The sequence below is a fragment of the Thunnus maccoyii genome, chromosome 14 (assembly GCF_910596095.1).
Source record: "Thunnus maccoyii chromosome 14, fThuMac1.1, whole genome shotgun sequence".
Classification (NCBI taxonomy): domain Eukaryota; kingdom Metazoa; phylum Chordata; class Actinopteri; order Scombriformes; family Scombridae; genus Thunnus; species Thunnus maccoyii.
This window is the reverse complement of record NC_056546.1, coordinates 23,564,549-23,584,954: the sequence shown is the minus strand read 5'-3', so window position 1 is coordinate 23,584,954 and position 20,406 is coordinate 23,564,549. Positions and strand designations below refer to the sequence as shown.

Below are 20,406 nucleotides of genomic sequence, written 5' to 3'. Positions count from 1 at the left end.
TAAAACACAGCATGTAAACAACTGCAAAACGGCATCACGGAAAGATACACATTGTATAAACAGTTCTGTAAATTACACATTTATTTTCAAGAAATCTTAAATATTTGAAACATTTCAATGAAACCGCAGCAGACACAGTTGGTTCTATATATTTTCAAACAATGACTGCACCTTTTTAAATACATCATTCTGTACCTGTTAAAACGATTATTGTTTCGTTGAGCAGTGCAGATCCCCAGTCTCCTTGTGTGAAAAGGCACTTCACTGTGTGAGGGAAGCTGGGAAAGTGCGGGGCCGGAGCAGCCGTGTGGGTTTAAAAGCATTATACTCATTCATGCAACTTATCAAAAAAAACAAAAAAACAACAACAAAACTAAATACAGCCAAGCACCCAGCCAGAGAGAAAATCTTGTGGATAACATGATGTAGTACAAAGCTCTGAAAAATTAAGTAGTGACTAGAGAAATTTCCTCAGATGTATCTCCCAGCAACTTTACAGTTTTATTAGTTAAGTTTCTGAGTCATTTCTCCAAAAATACCGGCGGTTTGCCAGACAAAACCAACGTCTGCCTTAAAAAAAAAAAAAGACAGTTCCGTTTTTTTTGCCTGTGCTACAAGTTTTGTAAGTGTTTTTGGTAAGCTACAAATCTTAAAGTGTTACAGCTGAAAAAAAGGAAATGTGCTCCAGACACAATATGGCAGTCAGAGGTCTGAGGTGCGAGTTTAAGGGCTTCTGTGGTGATGCTGCCTTGCCTCACTGCTGTGACAGAAGGGCGTTCCTGTTGGCCTTCATCTTTTCAAGGCGCTTTACTAGGTGGTTGTTGGTCATCTCCATTTCCTCGATCTTGTCTAGAGCTGTGCGCAGCTGTGTGGGGGAAAAAAAGAGGGAAGATGTTAACATCCAGCCTGCTCGTGATTCTCACTGTAAATACAACTTATGTTTGTATCTTTACCTCTCTTTGAAGTTTCCGTTTTTCTGCTTTTAGTTCATCTTCTATTTTCTCTGAGTTGTCTGCTGACGCTTTGTACCTGGAAACTTGCCCTTCAAGTCTGCTAATCTGAAAATAAACACAAAAGGAGAACAAACTGGTGACTTAGTGCTCTCAAACTGATCTCTGTGTATCATGTTTCTGTAATTTAATGTGAAATATTAAGTTTTTTCTCTTCAACTTACATTTTGTTCCATTGTACCTATTTCCTGTTCCGCCTTAGAAAGCTTGAACTTGTATTCACTAATCTGTCTGTTGGAATCTCCTAAAGAGAAAAAACAGATATCAGCGAGTTTGTGAAAACAGATAAAAATGTTAAAAAGATCATTTCATGTGTGTGTAGATACAAACTTGTAAGATCAACTTACTCTGCATCTCAATAAGGTGTAGGTCTGTACCGTTCTCAATCCTCTCCCCGTCTGTGTACGCACTGTCCATCTTTGAGTGTTTCTGTCTCTCCTCCTCCATCTGATTCTTCAGCTTTCTGATCTGAGCCAACAGCTCATCCTTCTCCTCTGCCAACTTCCGTAGCCTGACATCTACACAACAGCAGGAAAACACATTTAACCAGTGCAATTTACTGCAACACGCAGATGACATTAGATACATGTAAATGGAGCTTGAAGTAAAGTAAAGCTGTTCATTTAGAGTCTTCCATGACAAAAAGTTGGACTGAGGAAACAATCTGCAGCATCTCAGTTCTCTCTGGATAGAGCATATTTCTCTGACTCACCCAGCGGGCCCTCTCCTGCAGACTCCAGCACTTGGGCGGCCTCCTGGGAGACCACAGTGATCCCTGAGGACAGAGGCTCATGGTTGACATCTCCGTTTGGTGTTCCGTCTGGGATGATGACAAGCCCATGTTTCTGTCAGGAGAGAACATAGATTACTGAGGACTTGGAGCAGGCATGCTGTTGGCAGAAAGTTCACAGTATAAAGGGTATGTAGGACACCAGTGTTTGTTTTTCATGTTACTACCCCCTCCATTACCATTACAGGGCCAAACAAACCAACAGTTGGCTGCTATTGATAGACACAGCTGTGATACTGAAAATTAAACAAATATCTTGAAAAAGTGAAGGCCATTGTAAATGACAATGATCTGTACAACAATGCTGAACAGTTAGTAGATGTTGAAATGTTGCCAGAAATTAGAGTCCCTGACAAACATGTATATATGTAGCTCATGTTGCAAATCAAAGCCTGAAGGCACAAATAGACACCTGGTCTATTCTAAAACAGGTTTTTTCTTATCACAATAACACAACTTCAAAAGGATATTCTCATTGTCTTTGAACAGGTTTATAAAAATACTTTCATATTATCTTATATCATCAGGTTTCTTCCTGATTCTTGTTTGTGCAGTTCTTTGTACAACAGCTCTTTACCATTTTAGCAGTTTTTGTACCACGTGACTACACGATGGCAGATGCTTACTGTTTTGTGCCACTGTGGTAAGTTACCATGGTGACTGCATGCAGAGGCTTTTACATAAAGCCACTCTATAAGCAATAAATCCACCAGTAATTTGATATAGTGTATTGTAAGTACAAATTAACATGATGGTACCCGTATGAGTTTTGCACAACCAGCAAGTAGTGAAAACATTGGCAAGAAAATAAGGAAAATGGAAAGAAAAACAAAAAGGCAGTATTAAAAAGTACAATATAGTAGCAGGTTTGATAGCATTAACTGGCCTCCAACCAAAAGGCAAAAAAAAGTAGTTTTTGACCACGACTCAATTTTTGGCCAGCGACTCATTCCTTTAAGCTTGTTTTTTTCTTGTGGGACTTCGGAAGACCTACCTCTCCTGCTTTGGCCTTCCCCTTGATGTCAGCGAGCTCATCTCTGAGCTCATCTCTCTCATTCCTAATGCAATCAAAGTACTCTTTCTGCCTCTCTAGGGCCTGGCCACACACACGAGAGAAGACAAGAAAGGAGAAGTGATAGAGGAGAAGTTGGATAGACTCTGGACAGACATGCCATGCCACATGCCACAGCACATCTTCCATGCACAAACAAGCACTGTGCACATCAAACCAACATGTAGATGTAGAAACAAACAATACACAGACGAGGACAAGGCTGCATGCTCACACGAGATGTTACTGGGAAGAGTTAAGAGGAGAGGTGGAGCACAGGGACTAATGAGAGTCTGTAAGGAGGGAGGTCATTCTGTCTGATTTTTCACTTTGTTAAAAACTACATATAACTAAAAGTATGATGCTTTCATTATTAAGGATCTGACTTCATGACCTAACAAACAAACTGATCCACAGGTGAAACATGCATGTCATGCTAGAATATATGGCTGACTTACAATAATATACATTTCTCTTTATGTTTACATCCTGGTATTTTTATTTCACAGACTGTCCACTGCAAGCTTTAACACTGTGCCAGCACACTTTCACTGTTAGCTGATCTGTTACAGGATCAAACTGACAACCCTGTTATTTTGACATGCAAAAATCCAAACTGTGAATGGGTCTAGGTGGATGCTATTGCCTAAGACCTAAGGGTCTCCATCATGCAGAGACAGCACGAAAGGCAAAAGAGCTGGATGGACACTTATGTCTAAAGGCTGAAAAGCACAACCATCTCTTTGCCTCTCATAATCTGTCAGAGCACCCGTGTGGGACCTCCTACCCCAATCTTTTTGTCCTTCCAGTTTATCGTTTCCTGCAGGTCAAACACCTCTCTGGTGAGGGCATCTAACTTAGTCTGCATTCGCTGGCTCTCCTGGAGCGGTGTTGAGCAGTGACACAATACAAGATAAGAACACAAGAGGAACAATTGAATGGAACGAAGACAGAAGAAGTAAAAATGCACATAAATGAAAACATTGAAAGAGAAAGAAAGACATGGAACAAGGTGTAGAGACACTGTTTTCGAGAGGATAATGCTGGGAAAGGAATGAAAAATAATGTTCAGAGTCAGATAGGACAGTGAGACGGAGCTAAATGTCAGAAGGGACAGAGAACGAGGACCTAGAGGCAGGCCAGTGCCAATCAATCCTTATCAGGTTCCTGCAGAACTGTCTCCTCTGCAGCCTGCACAGAGGCCCCAACACCTTTCAAAGTGTTGACAGAATTGCAGTCTGATGTGGTCACACTGGCACAAACAGTTTGTTCGCCTAATGCAGGGGCAGCCATACCTCTATAAGCTCATCTCTCTGGCGGATTCCCTCTTTCAGTTCTTCTTGTTTATGCTGTAGGACTGTACACGTGTGCTTTTGCCTTTCTAGTTCCTGAAACCAGGGAGAGAACATTACAGCCACATTTTATATCATCATGCATGTTAATAAGCTTCAGAAAACATCCTTGATATTTCACCTTTGACTTGTCTTCCAGCTCCCTTTTCATCTCTGACATTTGTTCCTCCATCTCCTCTATGACATCCTTTAGTGTGTCCACTTGATAGATGAGGTTGGCTTTGTCGTTGTCCAGCTGTGCGTTTGATACCATGGCTTTCTTATACTTCTCCTCCACCTCTGCAAGTGACTCCTGGTAGGGGTGGGTGCATGTTAATGAGCAGAGTAAACTGATTAAAAGCATAGCTCACCTACATGCATCAGGTGGGCTATCTGGCATAAAAAGAATTAGTTTTGAAGAACACGAAACACAACCAAACACACTAAAAAGTCTATTATAATTTCTAAATGTAAGATTGATTAGATGGAGGAGGCATATTTTTTTGATGGAACTTTTTTAGCATAAGCCCATTTCAAACAGGCAATTTGGAACTAATCTATAAATGTGCAAGAGATGAAACTGATCACACAACATTTCTAATGCATTGAATCACTTTTAAGAGTGAAACAAGGCAACAATAGTGTGAAAAAGGGGATCTGAAAAAGAGAACTACAAGTGAACCAGGAAACAGGATAATGAAAAGAAATCTAGCCACAGTGTGTCAGCTGTATCACACTCTACCAAGAACGAGCCAGGAGTCAGGTTTGTTAGTAAACTAAGATTTTCAAGAAAACGTGAAGTGTTCTTTCAAAGAGAACAGGAAGCTGCTGAAGTCAAACCAGAAGGCCATCCAACACTGTGGCAATGAAAGCCTGGGTGGGAAGAAGAGCCTCAAAATTCAAACCATGACTGTTATCTGTCAGCAGGTGGAGCATGTTACTTTTCTTCTTATAACTGTGAAACCAGCAGAATTATGGGAGTGTCTTCATTTCAGGCCACGACCAGTGAGTCGGATCAAAACAGGAAGTGCGGGAAGATCATGCAAAAGAAGGGTCGTTATGCAATTCAGACTGGGAGCACGCAAAGACACGGCTGTGGTGTTAGGAGGTACAGGAGGGGTACAGAAGGATATGAGTGGGGAGGCAGGGAGGGTTAGTGACGCCATACTGCTCCCAGAGGACAAGAGAAGGCATGCTGTGAGCTCAAGCCCCTCTACCTTCAGCTCTTTAAGCCCTTGCATGTATCGCCCCTCTACATCCTGAATCTGGTCCTTTAGTTCATAGATATCCTGTAGAGCAGATGGAAGGAATGGTTGGGGTGAACTGGGGCATCAGAGGGGGAGGGGATTATCAAGGAGAGATAACAAAGCACCCGTGCTGCCATCTCAAAAGACAGTCCAGCTGGCATACACATGACCAGCACACCCAGATATAAGGAACAGCTTCACAGGACACATGTCACATCCAGTCCTCCCCGTGCATACATAAAGAAAAACTGTTAAAGCAGACACTGAGAACAGCAGGGAGGGTAAAATAGAGGCGATGCTGTGGGAAGTTCATATGCAGATGGAATAGATGTAAACATAAAATGCTCAAAAAAACCAAACATTTAAGAACTATGATAATGTGATGAAAACAAATAAAAGCTTTCTTCATATCTTGAGTAAACTTTTTATGAATTAATTTTACTCAGTCAAATATATAGAAGGTGCCACTGGTTGTACCGTAGGCCTTACCCTAAGTTCACTCAGACTGGTGTCGGGGTCATAGACGCTACCGGTGTCTGCGCTGCCCCGTCGTGACGAGGTGCCACCCAGTGATGCTAGGGTGGCTGCTGAGAGGCCTGGGGTGGCACAGCGGGAAGACGGCTGGAAAACACAACATGCCGCAGAACTCCAGTCAGAAAAAACACAAAAAATAGTACACACACACACACACACACACACACAATGTGTCATTTAACACCATCATCTGACACCGCATGGCTCTTAAGTGACCCTGTCCTATTCAAATCCTCTCAGAGGGAGGCATTGTCACCATCACATGCTGAGCTGTAGCTTTGTAAACTTGATAAACTGGCTCACAACCTCCACAGGCTGTGTGTATAAAAGCCATATTGGACTTCTTTGTTGATGTGTTGTGGTGGTTACACTCAAACAATCTACTGCGGTGTAGGTACTAATTTATAAGTCAGTGTACTATTTAACCTACTGACTTCTATAACAACAGATTCATTATATGGCTTGTTCTCATGTTCTTATTCACTATGTGATAGAGAGTGAAAGTTGCAGTGAACAGAGGGTTTGCACAAAAAATAGTATTGCTAGACCACAAAACACAAATTTGTCTAGCTGTACTGTGGTCTCCACATAGCCCTGGTTTGTTTTTACATTCTTGAGGAAATCAGCCTCTGTGGGACCCTATATGTAGCTACTGGGTTTCAAAACCGAGGTACCACAACTTCTTGATGGAAACTCGATGGAAACCCATTTGGTTTTTGGTGAGGACTTATGGAAAAACAAGTAAAGTAAAATGCAAATTAACAGTGCACTCACCCGACTATAATCTGTATACTGCTTGTCACATTTTTCATCCAGCTGAAAGAAAAATAAGAAATATTATAAAATGAGATACAGACTATTTGGCGGAACATGCGTCCTTTGTGGTCATGCTCGGAGTCGTTTCCTCATCTGTAAATCAAGGAGTTAGTCTAAGAGTTATGTGAGTCGGGATAAGTGCTGCATGTTCACAGACCCTACAGAATCGACAACCAAACAAGCAATCTGAATCAATCACACTGCTCCATTTATTATAATATACCATTTCCAAGTCCATGCTGCTACACACTGCAGCACTGCAGTCACATCCACTTCAGCTACCTTCGTACCAATCTACTCCTTTACAAGGTGGTCAATAAACAAAAAACCACAGGCTGTGAGATGAGTTTTGAAAACCAAATGTTACTTTTAATCATGCATCAGATATAAAATCATTCATCATTCATTGCTGCACTGCATTTCCCAGCTCACTGTTGTGAGCTTAAATTAGTCACTTACAGCGTCCAGATCTGGAATGCTCAAATCATCGAGATCAGACACAATACTGCCTCTTCGGTTGGAGCGGCTGAAATAATCAGCAGCCGACTCACTAATGTCCGAGAAGTCAGACGACTGCTTACAACACACACGGGATGAAGAACAGAAGTAGAGGAAGAGAAACAAAGAAAAGAAGAGCACCAAAAAAGTAGAAGACATCAGAGAAGAAAGAATAAAAACAATGACAGACTGTAGGAGGATTCACTTTTAGAAGACATTTAAAATTGACATATTCGGTATTAATTTGATGCTCTTATACAGAACAATACAGTGAAATCAACAGTTGAAAAAGCTTTGATTCCTAGATCATCAACAAGTATGACTAATGTAAAAGAAACAGCATTAAACAGTGTAGATGGTGTACAGCTCAGTCCCTACAGCTCACCGCACTGTCCCTGCGGCCTCTGCGGAAGCGTTCCTGGGATATGCTGCTTACAGTGTCATCATCTGAAGAGGACTGAGAGGAATACGCGCACACACACACACAGACATACACACAAACACACATGATGAGGAACCTCAGTAATATAGGATGGCTGAATGCCCAAGGCTTTTTCTGACACACACACTTTTTTTTTCCAAACAGCAATCCATAGATATCCAGCAGCATTCTCTACATTACACACACATTGGATCACTCCAATGACTGTAACCCTATAGTAATGCCAACCATGCAATTAGGATAATTTTGTCAAACGGACCAACTAGAAATAAGTCATATCAAATAACCTTGCAACTAATTCTTAGCTTGCATAGCACTGCAGAAGAAATTCTTAATTCACACACTTTAGCCAAGCCAGTTGGTATGGGGGATCAACAATCCCAAGTAGGAGGGAGGCCTGCTGCTTAGAGGGGGTGAGGGGGAGCCTGTTAGCAGTGGGTGTCTTGTGTGTGGTGTTAGCTGACATCATGCATGGTGGCAGTGGTTTTAGGGTGCTCACCGCAGGGCTGCTGCGAGTGGAGCTGGCTCCAGAGGAGTACCAGCTATATTCAGAGGGCTGTGGATGGGAGGAGGACAGGACACGGGATCAGCATGAAGACAGACCTCAGGTCACAGGCACAACAGTAGGCTGTGTTGTGGTGGTGACAATGCTGAAACATTCACTGAAAAGCATTCAGAAGACTTACAGCTCTTGAACTGTGGCCTGAGCCGTAAAGGCTGGTGTCGTCGTAAATAGAGGCCTGAGGGTACACGTGGGAGACAATTCAGGACGACTCAGCAAAACACGAGAGGGAGCATAAACCTATGAACCTACAGTAGCTAAGTAGGTTGAGGAGAAGCATTTTCTCTGGGTCATGCAGTAAGCAGAATGACAGTATTTCCAACTTGAAGTAGGCCATTTGTTTCAATGCTCTACAACATAAGCCATGGCTCCATGCAAACTCCTGCCTTATCTAACTGAAGCACAAATCCCTGGCCTCTGCCAAGTGCTCAGATTGTCAAGGAGCTAAATATAAGCAGTCCCAGCCACCCTGGGCATCCTATCAGATGTATGTGGCCACAAGAGAGGGGGAATGTCTACTCCTGAATGTAACTAAAGGCATGCAGTGAGATGCTGGCCACTCGGTGGACAGAAACTGACCATGCTGTAGCTGCGAGGCAGCCCCATGCCAATGGTGGAGGACGAGGAAGTGGTGGCCTGTCGGAGAGGAGGGGAGCAGGGAAATGTCAGTTTAGAGGACAGAGGAAAGCTGTAGCGGGAATGTGAGGTGGAGAGAGACTAAAGAGCTAAGTGCGTGGAAACAGGATGTATGTTTTGCTGACCTTGTAACACATTTAGGGCCTGCAGCCAAAAGTGTTGAGAAGTGAGGTGAGGTGAGGTGAGAATGTCCCTGTCGACTGTTTTAATGCTGGTGAAGCACCACCTTTGTCACTCAGCAAGTCATTTACATGAATTCAAATGATCATACCAACTGTTTTTACGTGGAGAGATACCTCATTCTGAAAGTACAGCTTTGACTTCCTGCACGATAACTGGGCAACACATCAGGTATACTTGGCATGTTTCTCTTTGCTTTGATGTTTTTTATGACACACAAACAATATCTGTTATTGCAGTTATTATGTTGGCATATAAATATCCAATAAACTAGACCATCTAGACAGGAATACACTGCTTCAACTGGCTTTAGTTTCACTGAGAGGCCTTTAACCCCATCAGCCTGTGTAAAAGGCTAAAAGTTGGACAGCACTGAGAGGAGGACCGACCCGTGGCTGATAGGTGGAAGTGGAGGGTGGAGGCGGTGGTTTGGTCTTCGTTAGGCTGGTGTAATTCCTTTTATCATGGTACAGTCCAGCCTGGAAGGGTAGCAACATAATATGACCTCAAATAAACACCGACATAGCAAATTTTATCCTCAAGTGTTAGACTTCTATCTGTTTCAGATACATTCAATATCTTCATTATACTTCACAAGCAATAAATAGTGACTTATTGAGGGTTAAGTTGATCAACAGTAAATCACCACTGCAAGCTAGTGATATTAGTCTACACTGCCTCCATACTTGAGGCTGCAACAGCAAAAACAACACTAAAAGGAGTACACTGACCAGCAGGTCCTTCCTGGATGAAGTCTTTTTATGGCCATGCAGGTCATTGTACACAGAACTCTGTTCAGTCCAGAAAAAATAAGTCAAACAACTTGAATGAGACAAAGTGACTGGCAGAAAAGCGTAAGGCAGTGATAAATGGATCATCAACACACGGGTACATACAGTGGAGCGGGACGTCTTGAGGGAGGAGATAGTGGAAAGGCTGTCGGACTGAAGAGACAACAGGAGTCACGAGAAATGTGATCAGAAAAAGATCAAACACCTGAGAAGCTGGTTAGCTGGTCTGCACTGACTTAATACATTTCATGTCTCACCAGCAGTACGTTAGTTGTACAATAGGTTTAATCAACCAACACAGCAACTGATCAAGCCAACTATTTATTCTTCTACACCTTGCCCAAAGCTTCAGCTGACAAACAAATCATTTGTTAATTGCACTCACCCGTTAAGATAGTTGTGTGATGTTATTAACTAAAGGAAATATGATGAAGTTTAGCATTTCTATATCGACAGGTGCAAACGGAGGGCATCAGCACTTTTGGTGCTCTAAATCGTCCTTATAAAGTCTTTAATAAAAAGAAATAATGCCTTGTGGTGTGCCCGTCATAATCCTGATGAAAAACAGCTAAAGGAATGTCTTTTATTTTATATTTTCACTGATATTAGCCGGTCAAATGTTGATCCATCAGTGTATTGTCAAGGTAAATGCATTTCCAGCACAATGACAGTGGAATTTAGTAGCTGAAACATTCTCACAGCAAATTTTGCTGTCAGTCAGAATCACAGACATTCAACAATGAAACAAAGCTAAATACAACATGGAAAGTAGGGAAATACAGATATGTCTTCTTCCACGTATAACTTAATGTGTGATGTACAAATCTTCCATATGACGGATGAAGGAAAGTGGAGAGATCAAGAAAGTACACTATCTTAAGACAGTTTTAAACACATCTTAAAATATGAGTTAGTTCTGCTAAGCACAATGAAGTTATTCAGAGCTAAAGTTTGCTTATATGCAGAGAATCCAGGTATTCAACCTGTTGCCAAGCCCCAAACAAATATACTGTTTGCTCTAACACACAAACACACTCAACGCACCAAAGCGCCTTTTCTACGGGAACTGGGTCGACTCTTATTAGAGCCCAAGTCACGTATAGCTGATGAGGTTGACTTCAAATACAAAACAGAGGAAGACAAACATTAGGACACATCTTCTCTAGGACAACTAAATTATGTTGAACACCACCCAATAAAAGTATTTCACCAAAATGTGTTAATTTAAAAGTGCTTTCCTGACAAGAACAATGGCTTTCACACATCAATGTGCCCCTTTGAGTGCACAGTCTTAATAATACTGGCAGGGGTGTAATATGTACGCACCCTGTAGCTGCGGACTGACATGACATCATCATCCAGCCCCTGTTGATGTGGAAACATGGAGTCACAGCAGAAAAGCAGACAAAGAGGAACATGGGTGATGAGAGATTAACAGCAGGATTAAAGGAGAAAGAAGAAAGGAAATACAGGCAGAAAAAAAGGGAGTATGTGGGGGGGGAGATACAGACCCGGTGATGACGGCTGCTGGATCTACTACTACTAGAGGCTCTGGCTTTTTCTGTGTCAGCCTGGAGTCAGGAAGGAAAGTTGGTCAGAATTACAGACTGAAAGTAAAGACGCTCAATCAAAGGGATGAAAAAGGTCAAGGCAATGCTCAACAGTTGCTATGCAAAGACCAAACCATGCAAAACAACTTCTGCCATCATGTTTATAACCAAATGCACGTCATAAACATTTACAATTTATGTTATCCCTTCGGAGTACGATGGCAAGATTAATGATATACAAGAACAGCTGACAAATTTCACATTTTTGTCTCATCTATCTTTTTAAAAAGGCAACTGGAACAACACACACTAAAAAAAAATCTCTGGTTCTCTTTAACATGTCGATACACCAACACACTTGCAGATTAAATCCATGCAAAAGTGGTTCATTAACATTCAAAACTCTCCATCACATCTGAAGTAGCTTAAGGTTGGAGGAGTTTCACTCAACGTCCAAACCACCTTCTTGCATGCAGACTCACCCACACTAAATAAAGTCAAAGGCCAAAACAGCTCTACAAATACACACAGTCACAGATTATGGTGTCTCCAAAGCAAATACACTGCTGAGGCATATTTCCACAGTGAGGCACAGTGAGTCAAGTGTAGCTAAACGGTCAGGGTTGACTGAGGCTCAATACCCACACAACAGGCTGTGTTAGTGGAGTGAGAGTGCAGCAACACTCTCTCTCTTGCCTACCATCCACTGGTGGATCTGACCCCATTTTCTGCTGCTACTGCTAGATGAGTGGTAAGAAAGCTGGACAGAGGGAGGAAGTGCCAGGAAAAACATACAACCGTACTTCACTTAAAACTGCTGAAATGTGAAAAAAAAACTGGGTGACATTTACTTCAAGAATAGAAATTTTGGTTACATCTGTGGGCATGCAGCACTTTAATTTTTCTTTCTCTGGGTGTATTTTTATATATGAGCTGTCAGATCCATCTGATTTATTTTCTTTCTGGGTTTTAAAGCCAAACAGGTCCTTTGCATCAGTCTAATGGCTATGGATGAACTGCTTGTAAACACAGAGGCAGTTATTGCAGCAATCAACCAGAGTTCATGTAAAAAAAACCCAACATCATAAGGCCAATTTCCATGTTCAATCCACAGGAGATCTGTATTGTGAGCAGTAGCAGTTACTGGGAATTATACAGGCTCACTTGTTGGGTTGAATAATGGTCAGAGTCCATCTTTGCCAGTGAGGTTCATTTTAATGTTATATACCTCTTTCTGCTGCCGTTCGAGTTCCCTCATTCGAATATCCCTGGCCTCCGCCCGAGCTGCCCTCTTCGCTGCCAGCCTGGCCTCCGCCTGTAAGACACAACATGAACACACTTGTTAGCCATGAATGGAAACTTGTAAAAAAGGTGCCTTTCTCTATAGACACACCCAACAAAAAAGATGTTTTAGGTTAAAAAAAAAACAACCAAAAACCAACATCATACAGTAAAATTAACATGAGTATATTTGGATACTCAAGTCCTTCTTTTCCTGTAAGACATAAGACACTAGAAAATGTGAACATGGGTTTATTTAATTCTTTCACAGCAGCTTAAAAGGACAGATTCACATTGTGAACTCACATGCCCATGTGTACACTGAAACAGGTTATGGTCGCAGTAATTCTTCCTCCTGTCTGTACTGGCTGTCAAGAGATCCCTTCCTGATGCCTTTCCAATGTACATAAGTGATGGGGCCAAAAACCACAATCCCCATTCTCAGTAAAAACGCATCTAGACGTTCAGCTGAAGCTAATAAGAGTCTTCAGCTGTCTGAGTTAGTCTGATCAAATGTGTATCTTGCAAAGTGACAGTATTATTAGTACCACATTCCCTCTTTGTGTTTTCTCAGACAGTGTGTCCTTGCTGAGCCGCAACTGAGGGATAGTAAAAAAGTGGGAATTTAGTACTAAAAAGACTGTGACTTGTGAAGATACACACTTAAATTGTCTAATAAGCCTCACAGTAGTTTCAGCTAAACTTCTTTTTTCATTAAGACCTGTGGATTTTGTCCCTGTTCATTTTCATTAAAATCAGAGCAAGAAGTGGTTTCGTCAGGGTCAGTACAAACATGAAGGGTGATGACTGTATCCAAAAACTATTTCAATGTACAAACAGGCATTTGAGGATTGTTCTAAGACAGTCTTGAAAAACTGTTAACCTATTTTTAGCCATTAGCAGGGCTAAAAATTACAACATTGTGGTTTATGTTTTTGATATTTCAAAAACATGAAAGATTATAAAAGTGATCAGCAACGTGCAGCATCAGAATAATGTGTTTGCAGCCTTTTCAATACTTTTCTAAAAACAACTGATTATTTAAAGGCTAACAAAAAACAAACCACACAGTTTAAGAGACATGGTGGTAACACCCCACCAGGAGTAATGCAGAACACACCAAAACAAACAATTAATTCTGCCAGGTTGATATACCAGCCAATATTATCATAGAAACTGCAGTGGAGAAATGCCAAAGACATGGTTGAGGTACTTTGGAAATAGTGATGCCATCATATTGTTTATCTACAAGAGAGCAGTTTAAGTTGTTTTTTTTTTCAACTTTAAAACTCAGCTCAGTACATCTCAGTCACAATTCTTCAATGTTTCAATGCTTCAAAGTTTGAGGGATCACTATAAAAAAATACAGCTTACCCCATGTGCTTATGTAAAAAAATAATATTGACTGATATATTTTTTAAACTCTTACATGTGGGGTGCGCCCCGAAAACCCACCACTGAAGACGCTTGCCACATAACCGCGACATCCGCAGTTCGATTCCGGCAGTGGGCCTTTGTCGCATGCTGTTCCCTGTCTGTCTCTCTCCCAATAAAGACATAAAATGCCACCCCCCACCCCCCAAAAAACCCTCTCACATGTGGATATCTGGCCTCAAAAGTACAGTATCCATTGGGCTGCAATACAGAAACTGTATAGCATAAAATCTAATCAGAGCCTACACTGTACAGCGAGCCCTAGCTGACCAGTTTGCTCAGTAAGTCACAGTTTTGTAGTCCTGTCCACAGTGAGTGCTTGGGATGCCTCGTCATCACCAACAACATGTGCTAACCATCAGTTTCAGGAAGGCTAATTTTAAGACCTCACGGGAGAGGGTACAGTATCAAGAGAAAGTGAGTCATAATAGCGTGGTTCGACTCAGTCGGTAAACATGGAGGCGATTTAGCAATATCTAATTAGCTGACCCTTATGGAGCACAAACAAGTCCACTAGGCTCAGTAAACTTTCCTGTGGGGGAAAACTGAAAGAAGTCATCACACAATTTTGCCCCCAGCTGAGTCAGAATATGAACAGCAGCTAATCTTACAGAGTACCTCAGCAGCAGAAAGAGCTAATTTAGGCAAGCCCCTACACAGCTACACAGCCCTGAGGAGACACACAGGTGACTATGTAGACTATCCTTCCATTGCGTTCATGTTACCAATTACATATTGGACATGCTCTGAAACTAAACATCCCGCTAACAAAGAATGGCACACTTGCTGATGTAGCCCAGCCTGTTATCTCTAAATAAAAGACAGTCCATAAATACTGTGTGCAATGTGTACAGTATCACACAGCAGACAAACACTGTCAGCATTCCAGCAATTTCTTATCTGCGGTGCCAGAGTAGAAGGCCTGTGGGTATTGGCTATTCCTGTTTCAATAATAGCCTGGAGCGAACAAACAATGTTTTTGTAGTAATGCTAAACAACCACCCAAATTCAGGTCCTTTTTACCTGCACATCTAGAGCTGTGTGAAAGGAAAATGTTGAATCTATTTAATGCCTCAAACCTTTTAAAAACATTAAAAAAAGAGAGAAGAGTCACTTGTACCTCAGACTTGGGTGTAGTTTAACAGAAGTAACCTGTAGGCAGCTGGACAGACTATTGTCTTAGTTAAATAGGCGTGTAACAGCCATATTCTTTTATGGTGATAAGATAGCTTATCTTAACTTCCCAAGATATGAAATGAATGAAAACCATGACAGATGATAATAGTCTGTGCAAAGTTGTTGTGATGACTGAGATACAATAATGATCATTACATGAAAACACAACACAAAACTCAAATTTCATCATCACTGATGTGTGAAGTTATTGAATATTAAATCATTTGTAGTTCTTTTTCTGTGTGAATAATCTTAATAAATGTCAACAAATGATTTGTTTTCCATAACTAGATTAAAGCCAAATTGAAGACAGATGTATGTTTCAACACTGTTTTGCTAACCTACATGCCATGTGGGACATCATAACTGCTCTGTGTGATTTTGGAGCCTAACTGTCTTGGCTTAGAATGAAACACGCTTTGTACAAGGACTACAAGGAAGTAAAGTTGTGAGTGCATCAGAAGAGAGACCAAATGGGAAAGCAAGAGAGACGGCTGGCCCTGTGCTCTGCACCTGTTGAGCTGTCTGACAGTATGACCTGCTCTGCACAGCAGCACAGCTGAGCTCTCTGTCTCTGTCCTATCTATAGCCTGGCCCATCCGGCCTCAGCTCTCAGACAGCCACATCATGGGACTGGCAGAGTAACCTGAGCAGCAGAAGTTCACCATCAAACACACCTCCAGCACGTTGTGCAGTAAGATTCCAGCCATCAACCACGAGATCACCTGGAGCACTCAGACACTGAAATGTCTGAACACAGAGAGCACCAAAAACCAGCTAATACTGCACAGTGAGGGTCAAAATTGTTTATATGCATTGTCACAAAATTGCATGTGGTAGTATTAAATAAAAATAATATCAACTTGCATTGAAATGATAGTAGATCACCAAAACATTTTGATATTGATAGTATCAATAGATATTGATAGATTGAAGTTTTGTGAAGACATCTAGCTTCTGGGAAATTGTGATGAGCTAAACAATCAATAAAAAATCTTTAGGTTTTTTTCAATAATGAAAGTAAAAAAATACAATATTACAATATCTAAATTGAAATGGAACTTCAAGGCTGCAAACACATATTACAATAAAATAATAAAAGACTAATAAGTGGACTAAGAACTCTCCAGATTCATTATTGTAGTCTATGGTCTAACTACAATTTGGAGGGTGCTGATATGCAGATGGAATACTGTACACATCCTGAATAATGAATAAATGAAGAATTTATTTTGCATTAGTCCCAATATATTGTATGCTGCAGGCAGCTACATTTAAACAACAAGTATTCAGCTTTTTGCTGAGCCAATTCAACAATATAATCAAAATCTTTGTCAAAAAGGATCAAGAAGCCAAAACAGCATACTAGGTATGTGAAAACTAACTGTAACATAGGTCCTAAAAACTGCTAGATTTGTTAAGACACATAAATAGTCAGCTTTGCAACAGGCTTGTACAGTCGCTGTAGGTGCACTAAACTGGTCTATGTTATGCAAATGAATCACCTTTCGGTCTGTCTTGCAACATTAAAATTGCACTAAACTAATCGATGCTTGGTGCTTTAGGAGGTACTTTTAACAAGACAAAAACATGAAAACTCATTTTAAAAAAGGTACAGCAAATAACAGCAAATGTTAAAAGGAATGCATAATCTGGGGATGAACTTGGCTCAAACTGTCAGCCAACCCAACAGCCGCCATGTGTTCATCAGTTATTGACAGACACTTCAATGTGTGCTTTGTTCTCTCCAGCCTAAACAATCTCCTAACCAGACATGGAAAAAGAAAGTTTGACATTTTCCATTGAAATAATGACTTGTCGATATCACAAATGAAAACATGGACTATGAACTATAGCTTCTAAGAAACACACTCCCCCTACATTCAGGGGAAAGTCAATGATTGCCTTGTTCAAGCACCATTGGCTCCCTTAGATCCTAATCTGAGGGACAACAGGTATGAGATGATCTAATTCTAACACTTGGCCACCGTCATATTTGTAAAGCAAGTAGCTGGTATTCAAAAGGACTGACTGCGCCGTAATGTAAGAGGCCTCAGAACTAGGGTAGTGACAGTGCTGTCTCAAATTCACAGTCATTCTCAGCAGTGATCTGTGCCAAGCATATGCATGCTATAAAACGTAAACATGCACAGACAACACGAGGCAGAAGCTGCTGTGTTATGAAGATTTGTTTGGGAGAGTGGTGATGTGCAACAAGTTAGACACTGACCCCCTGAACTCCCTGTACAGTTGATCTAATCTCTGGTTTGCTCCACAAAGAGATTCAGATTTATGACCTGACTGGGAGGGTCAGATGACTCATGTTTCTATGATCGGACTGCATGACTATAAAGAGAGCAAATGGAGCCTTGTGCTTGGTGCCCATGAATGAGGCACTGCACAGCTTTCAAACGGCACAAGCAAACCATTCTTAAAAACCGCCCAAGGCAAATGTTTATGAAGAGCTGATTTGTCCAGGGCTTAATGCCTGCCTACAAATTATTTGACTGGATCAGAAACTTTAACAGACAAAACTAGAGACAATCTGGCTATTTATATATTCCTACTAAACATGAAAAACCTTTAAACTACAAAAAAGGATCTTTGCATTTCATGTTTTAGCCAACACCATTCTGCAGGCAAAGGAATGGCAGCCCTGCTGTGGAACAAAATGGAATAATCTCAGGGCAAGTCATTACAAGCCAGGCAGCTTCCCTCCTCTGCTTGTGTTTTCTCCCCCAAATGAAAACACTACAAGTCAAGTCAATCTCTCTGTGGTCCAAACCAGCTGTCTCCACTCACTTGGGCTGAGACACAAATCAGCTAGCAGAACCTGAATATCTACACATCAGCATAAGCTTCAAAAGCCCATTTGCTGACACAACTTTGACCACCGCACTTCAAATCAACAAAACTGGTTGCATAATAGATTAAGTACACCTTTAGGTCTCTGCTCGACTAAACAGACTGACTGGTTGTTGAATGGAGAATTTTGGAAGCGTGCCTAAAGCTTAACACAAGACACATGAAATACCAATCTGTTGATGGGAGCATTAAAATCTTGTCCCCAGTATTCATCCACAGATAACAGACACTGGTGTTTGAAAGATACAAGTATAGCTTTGGAAAAACATCAAATTGACACAAACTGAGTACAAATGAAGTGAATTAAGATTTTTTTCCCCATCTATGCACTTTAGGTCTGTCTGTGTCAATGTCATAAAGTAGAAAAAGGTCCAATTAATAGATGTAAATATACGTAGATAAAAAAAAAGTTTTTGAAAAAGAAAAAGAAAAAATCAAACAATTGAAAAACATCTGGCAGACTATCAAAGTATATACATTTAATTTAGTTTGAAAGATGCTTCTTTCAGTCATGGCACAATGTCAGCCGGTTCTATTTGTGCCGATAATGGTTTCAATTCAAGATCCTCTAATTTCAAAATGTGATGGTGCTGTTACCCAAATTAACTACATGCGAGACTGAGAGATCCATCTTTTACCTATGCTTGAAGAGCCCATTATACCGGATGAGGATAAACAAAAACAATGAGATGGATAAAACCACATTAGCATTGATTAAGCAATGGATGAAATGAGCAAAGTAGAGAGAGGAGAGCTAAGATTCATCCCAGTAAGCTCCAAAATGGAAATGCGGCGTGTATGTGATGGATGAACTTACCTCCCGGGCAATGCTACTCAAGGCCTCATCCTCTGCTGAGAATCGATCTTTAAGAGGGGCACGCTTTCTACCAGAGCCTTGTGTCCCCATGTTGCCTCTGCAACTGTAGCTCCACCAATTATATGCAAGGCCAGAAAATACACGAAACTGTAGGCAAGTACCTAGAGGAAAAAAAAAAACAGAAGCAAAGAATTAAATGCTACAGCAACTTATTCATCTGTAAACGCAGCCAAGAGATAATTGCAATTAGATTAATCTAACTTGTGTAAGTTTTTGGACTGACTCCAGTTTCAACTACATTTCATTGTGCAAGGTTTCATGCACTCTTCTCACTAACAAACCACACTCCCTATCTCCAACTTCCATTCCTCCAAAAACAGACTGTCACTCATGTATGGCACCGACAAGGGCTTTGGATAAACAGTTGTGGCTGACATGAACCAGCTTGAACTATGACATGCAGGACCACAGTAACTTTATAAATCCGTATTTGAACATAACATCATGATGAGGTCCACAAAAGCGGATGATAATGATGACTTATATAGTTGATCTGAACTCCTGATGGTTCACTGTTAAGGCTGGCTTTTACAAGCTGGTGTAGCAGTCATCATCAACATGGTGACATGTGTTGTGATGGACATCCAGACAATTTCACACAGACAAAAAGAGCACAGCAGCTGACTGGTACACACCGGGGAGAAAACGCCTCGATCAAAGATATGTGCCCTCCTGGTAGACTTTTGGTGGTCTAAACCCCGTCGATTTACTCCAACAGTTTCCACACAATAGCAAAACTAATATTTGTGTCCCTATATTATGTCCGTTTGGGGAAAAGGAAATTAACTACCTTAGTTAACTTAACATTAACGTTTCCCCAGTGTACTGCCCTGTTAGCGTTAGCTTGCTAATTATCTTACGTTAACGGAGGGGTTACGCTAGCCAGCTCATTGGTACGCTAACTAGCATTTTGTCCTTTCGTAATTACTATTAAAAAGTTACCCTATAAAGGGTTTTTATTCAGCTCCCGCTGTAGCCAACGCTTTACAAAAACGATCCAGACAAGTCCTTTCCACAGCAGTAAATCGAAGACAATCTCTGGCAGCCAAGGCTAGCTGGATAGTTAGCAATGTGGCTAAGAGACAGTGAAAGCGACCTGGCATTTGATCCTCCCGTCTCTTATATTTCCCAACCCCAAAAATATATGGTTACCTTCGCGACTTTAAATTACCCGCGACTCTGCACAGGTGTTGTCCCTTTTCCCCTGAAGGTTTTAAGGCAAAGCCATTCGGCTTCTCTTCAGAAATTGGTAGTGTTTTTGTCCGCACTGACAGCTGTCATCAGTCCGCCTGTCCGCCGCTCTCCTCACCCACTTTCCACACTGCTTAGCTCCAA

General features: G+C 41.2%; 1 protein-coding gene across 4 annotated transcripts; it reads right to left on the bottom strand.

Annotated features, from left to right (window-relative positions):
• Positions 1-56: 56 nt before the first annotated feature.
• lrrfip2 (leucine rich repeat (in FLII) interacting protein 2) lies at positions 57-20,406 on the bottom strand. 4 transcript variants are annotated; one of them, XM_042432986.1, is made up of 27 exons: positions 20,224-20,406; positions 19,012-19,172; positions 12,667-12,753; positions 12,139-12,198; positions 11,400-11,459; positions 11,215-11,253; positions 10,933-11,004; positions 9,994-10,041; positions 9,829-9,888; positions 9,487-9,576; positions 8,861-8,917; positions 8,406-8,459; positions 8,219-8,275; positions 7,663-7,734; positions 7,239-7,352; positions 6,738-6,779; positions 5,919-6,050; positions 5,400-5,471; positions 4,325-4,495; positions 4,147-4,239; positions 3,639-3,731; positions 2,795-2,896; positions 1,723-1,855; positions 1,358-1,528; positions 1,175-1,254; positions 954-1,058; positions 57-865 (listed from the first exon to the last, which is right to left on the bottom strand). In XM_042432986.1, the coding sequence occupies exons 2-27, from the start codon at positions 19,099-19,101 to the stop codon at positions 755-757; spliced, it is 2,265 nt and encodes a 754-aa protein (XP_042288920.1). In that variant the 5' UTR covers positions 19,102-19,172; positions 20,224-20,406; the 3' UTR covers positions 57-754. The 4 variants fall into 4 exon arrangements, with proteins under 4 accessions (XP_042288920.1, XP_042288919.1, XP_042288921.1 ...); XM_042432985.1 differs by having other exon boundaries at positions 9,829-10,041; XM_042432987.1 differs by lacking the exons at positions 2,795-2,896; positions 3,639-3,731; positions 7,239-7,352; ... (9 more) ...; positions 11,400-11,459; positions 12,139-12,198 and having other exon boundaries at positions 20,224-20,404.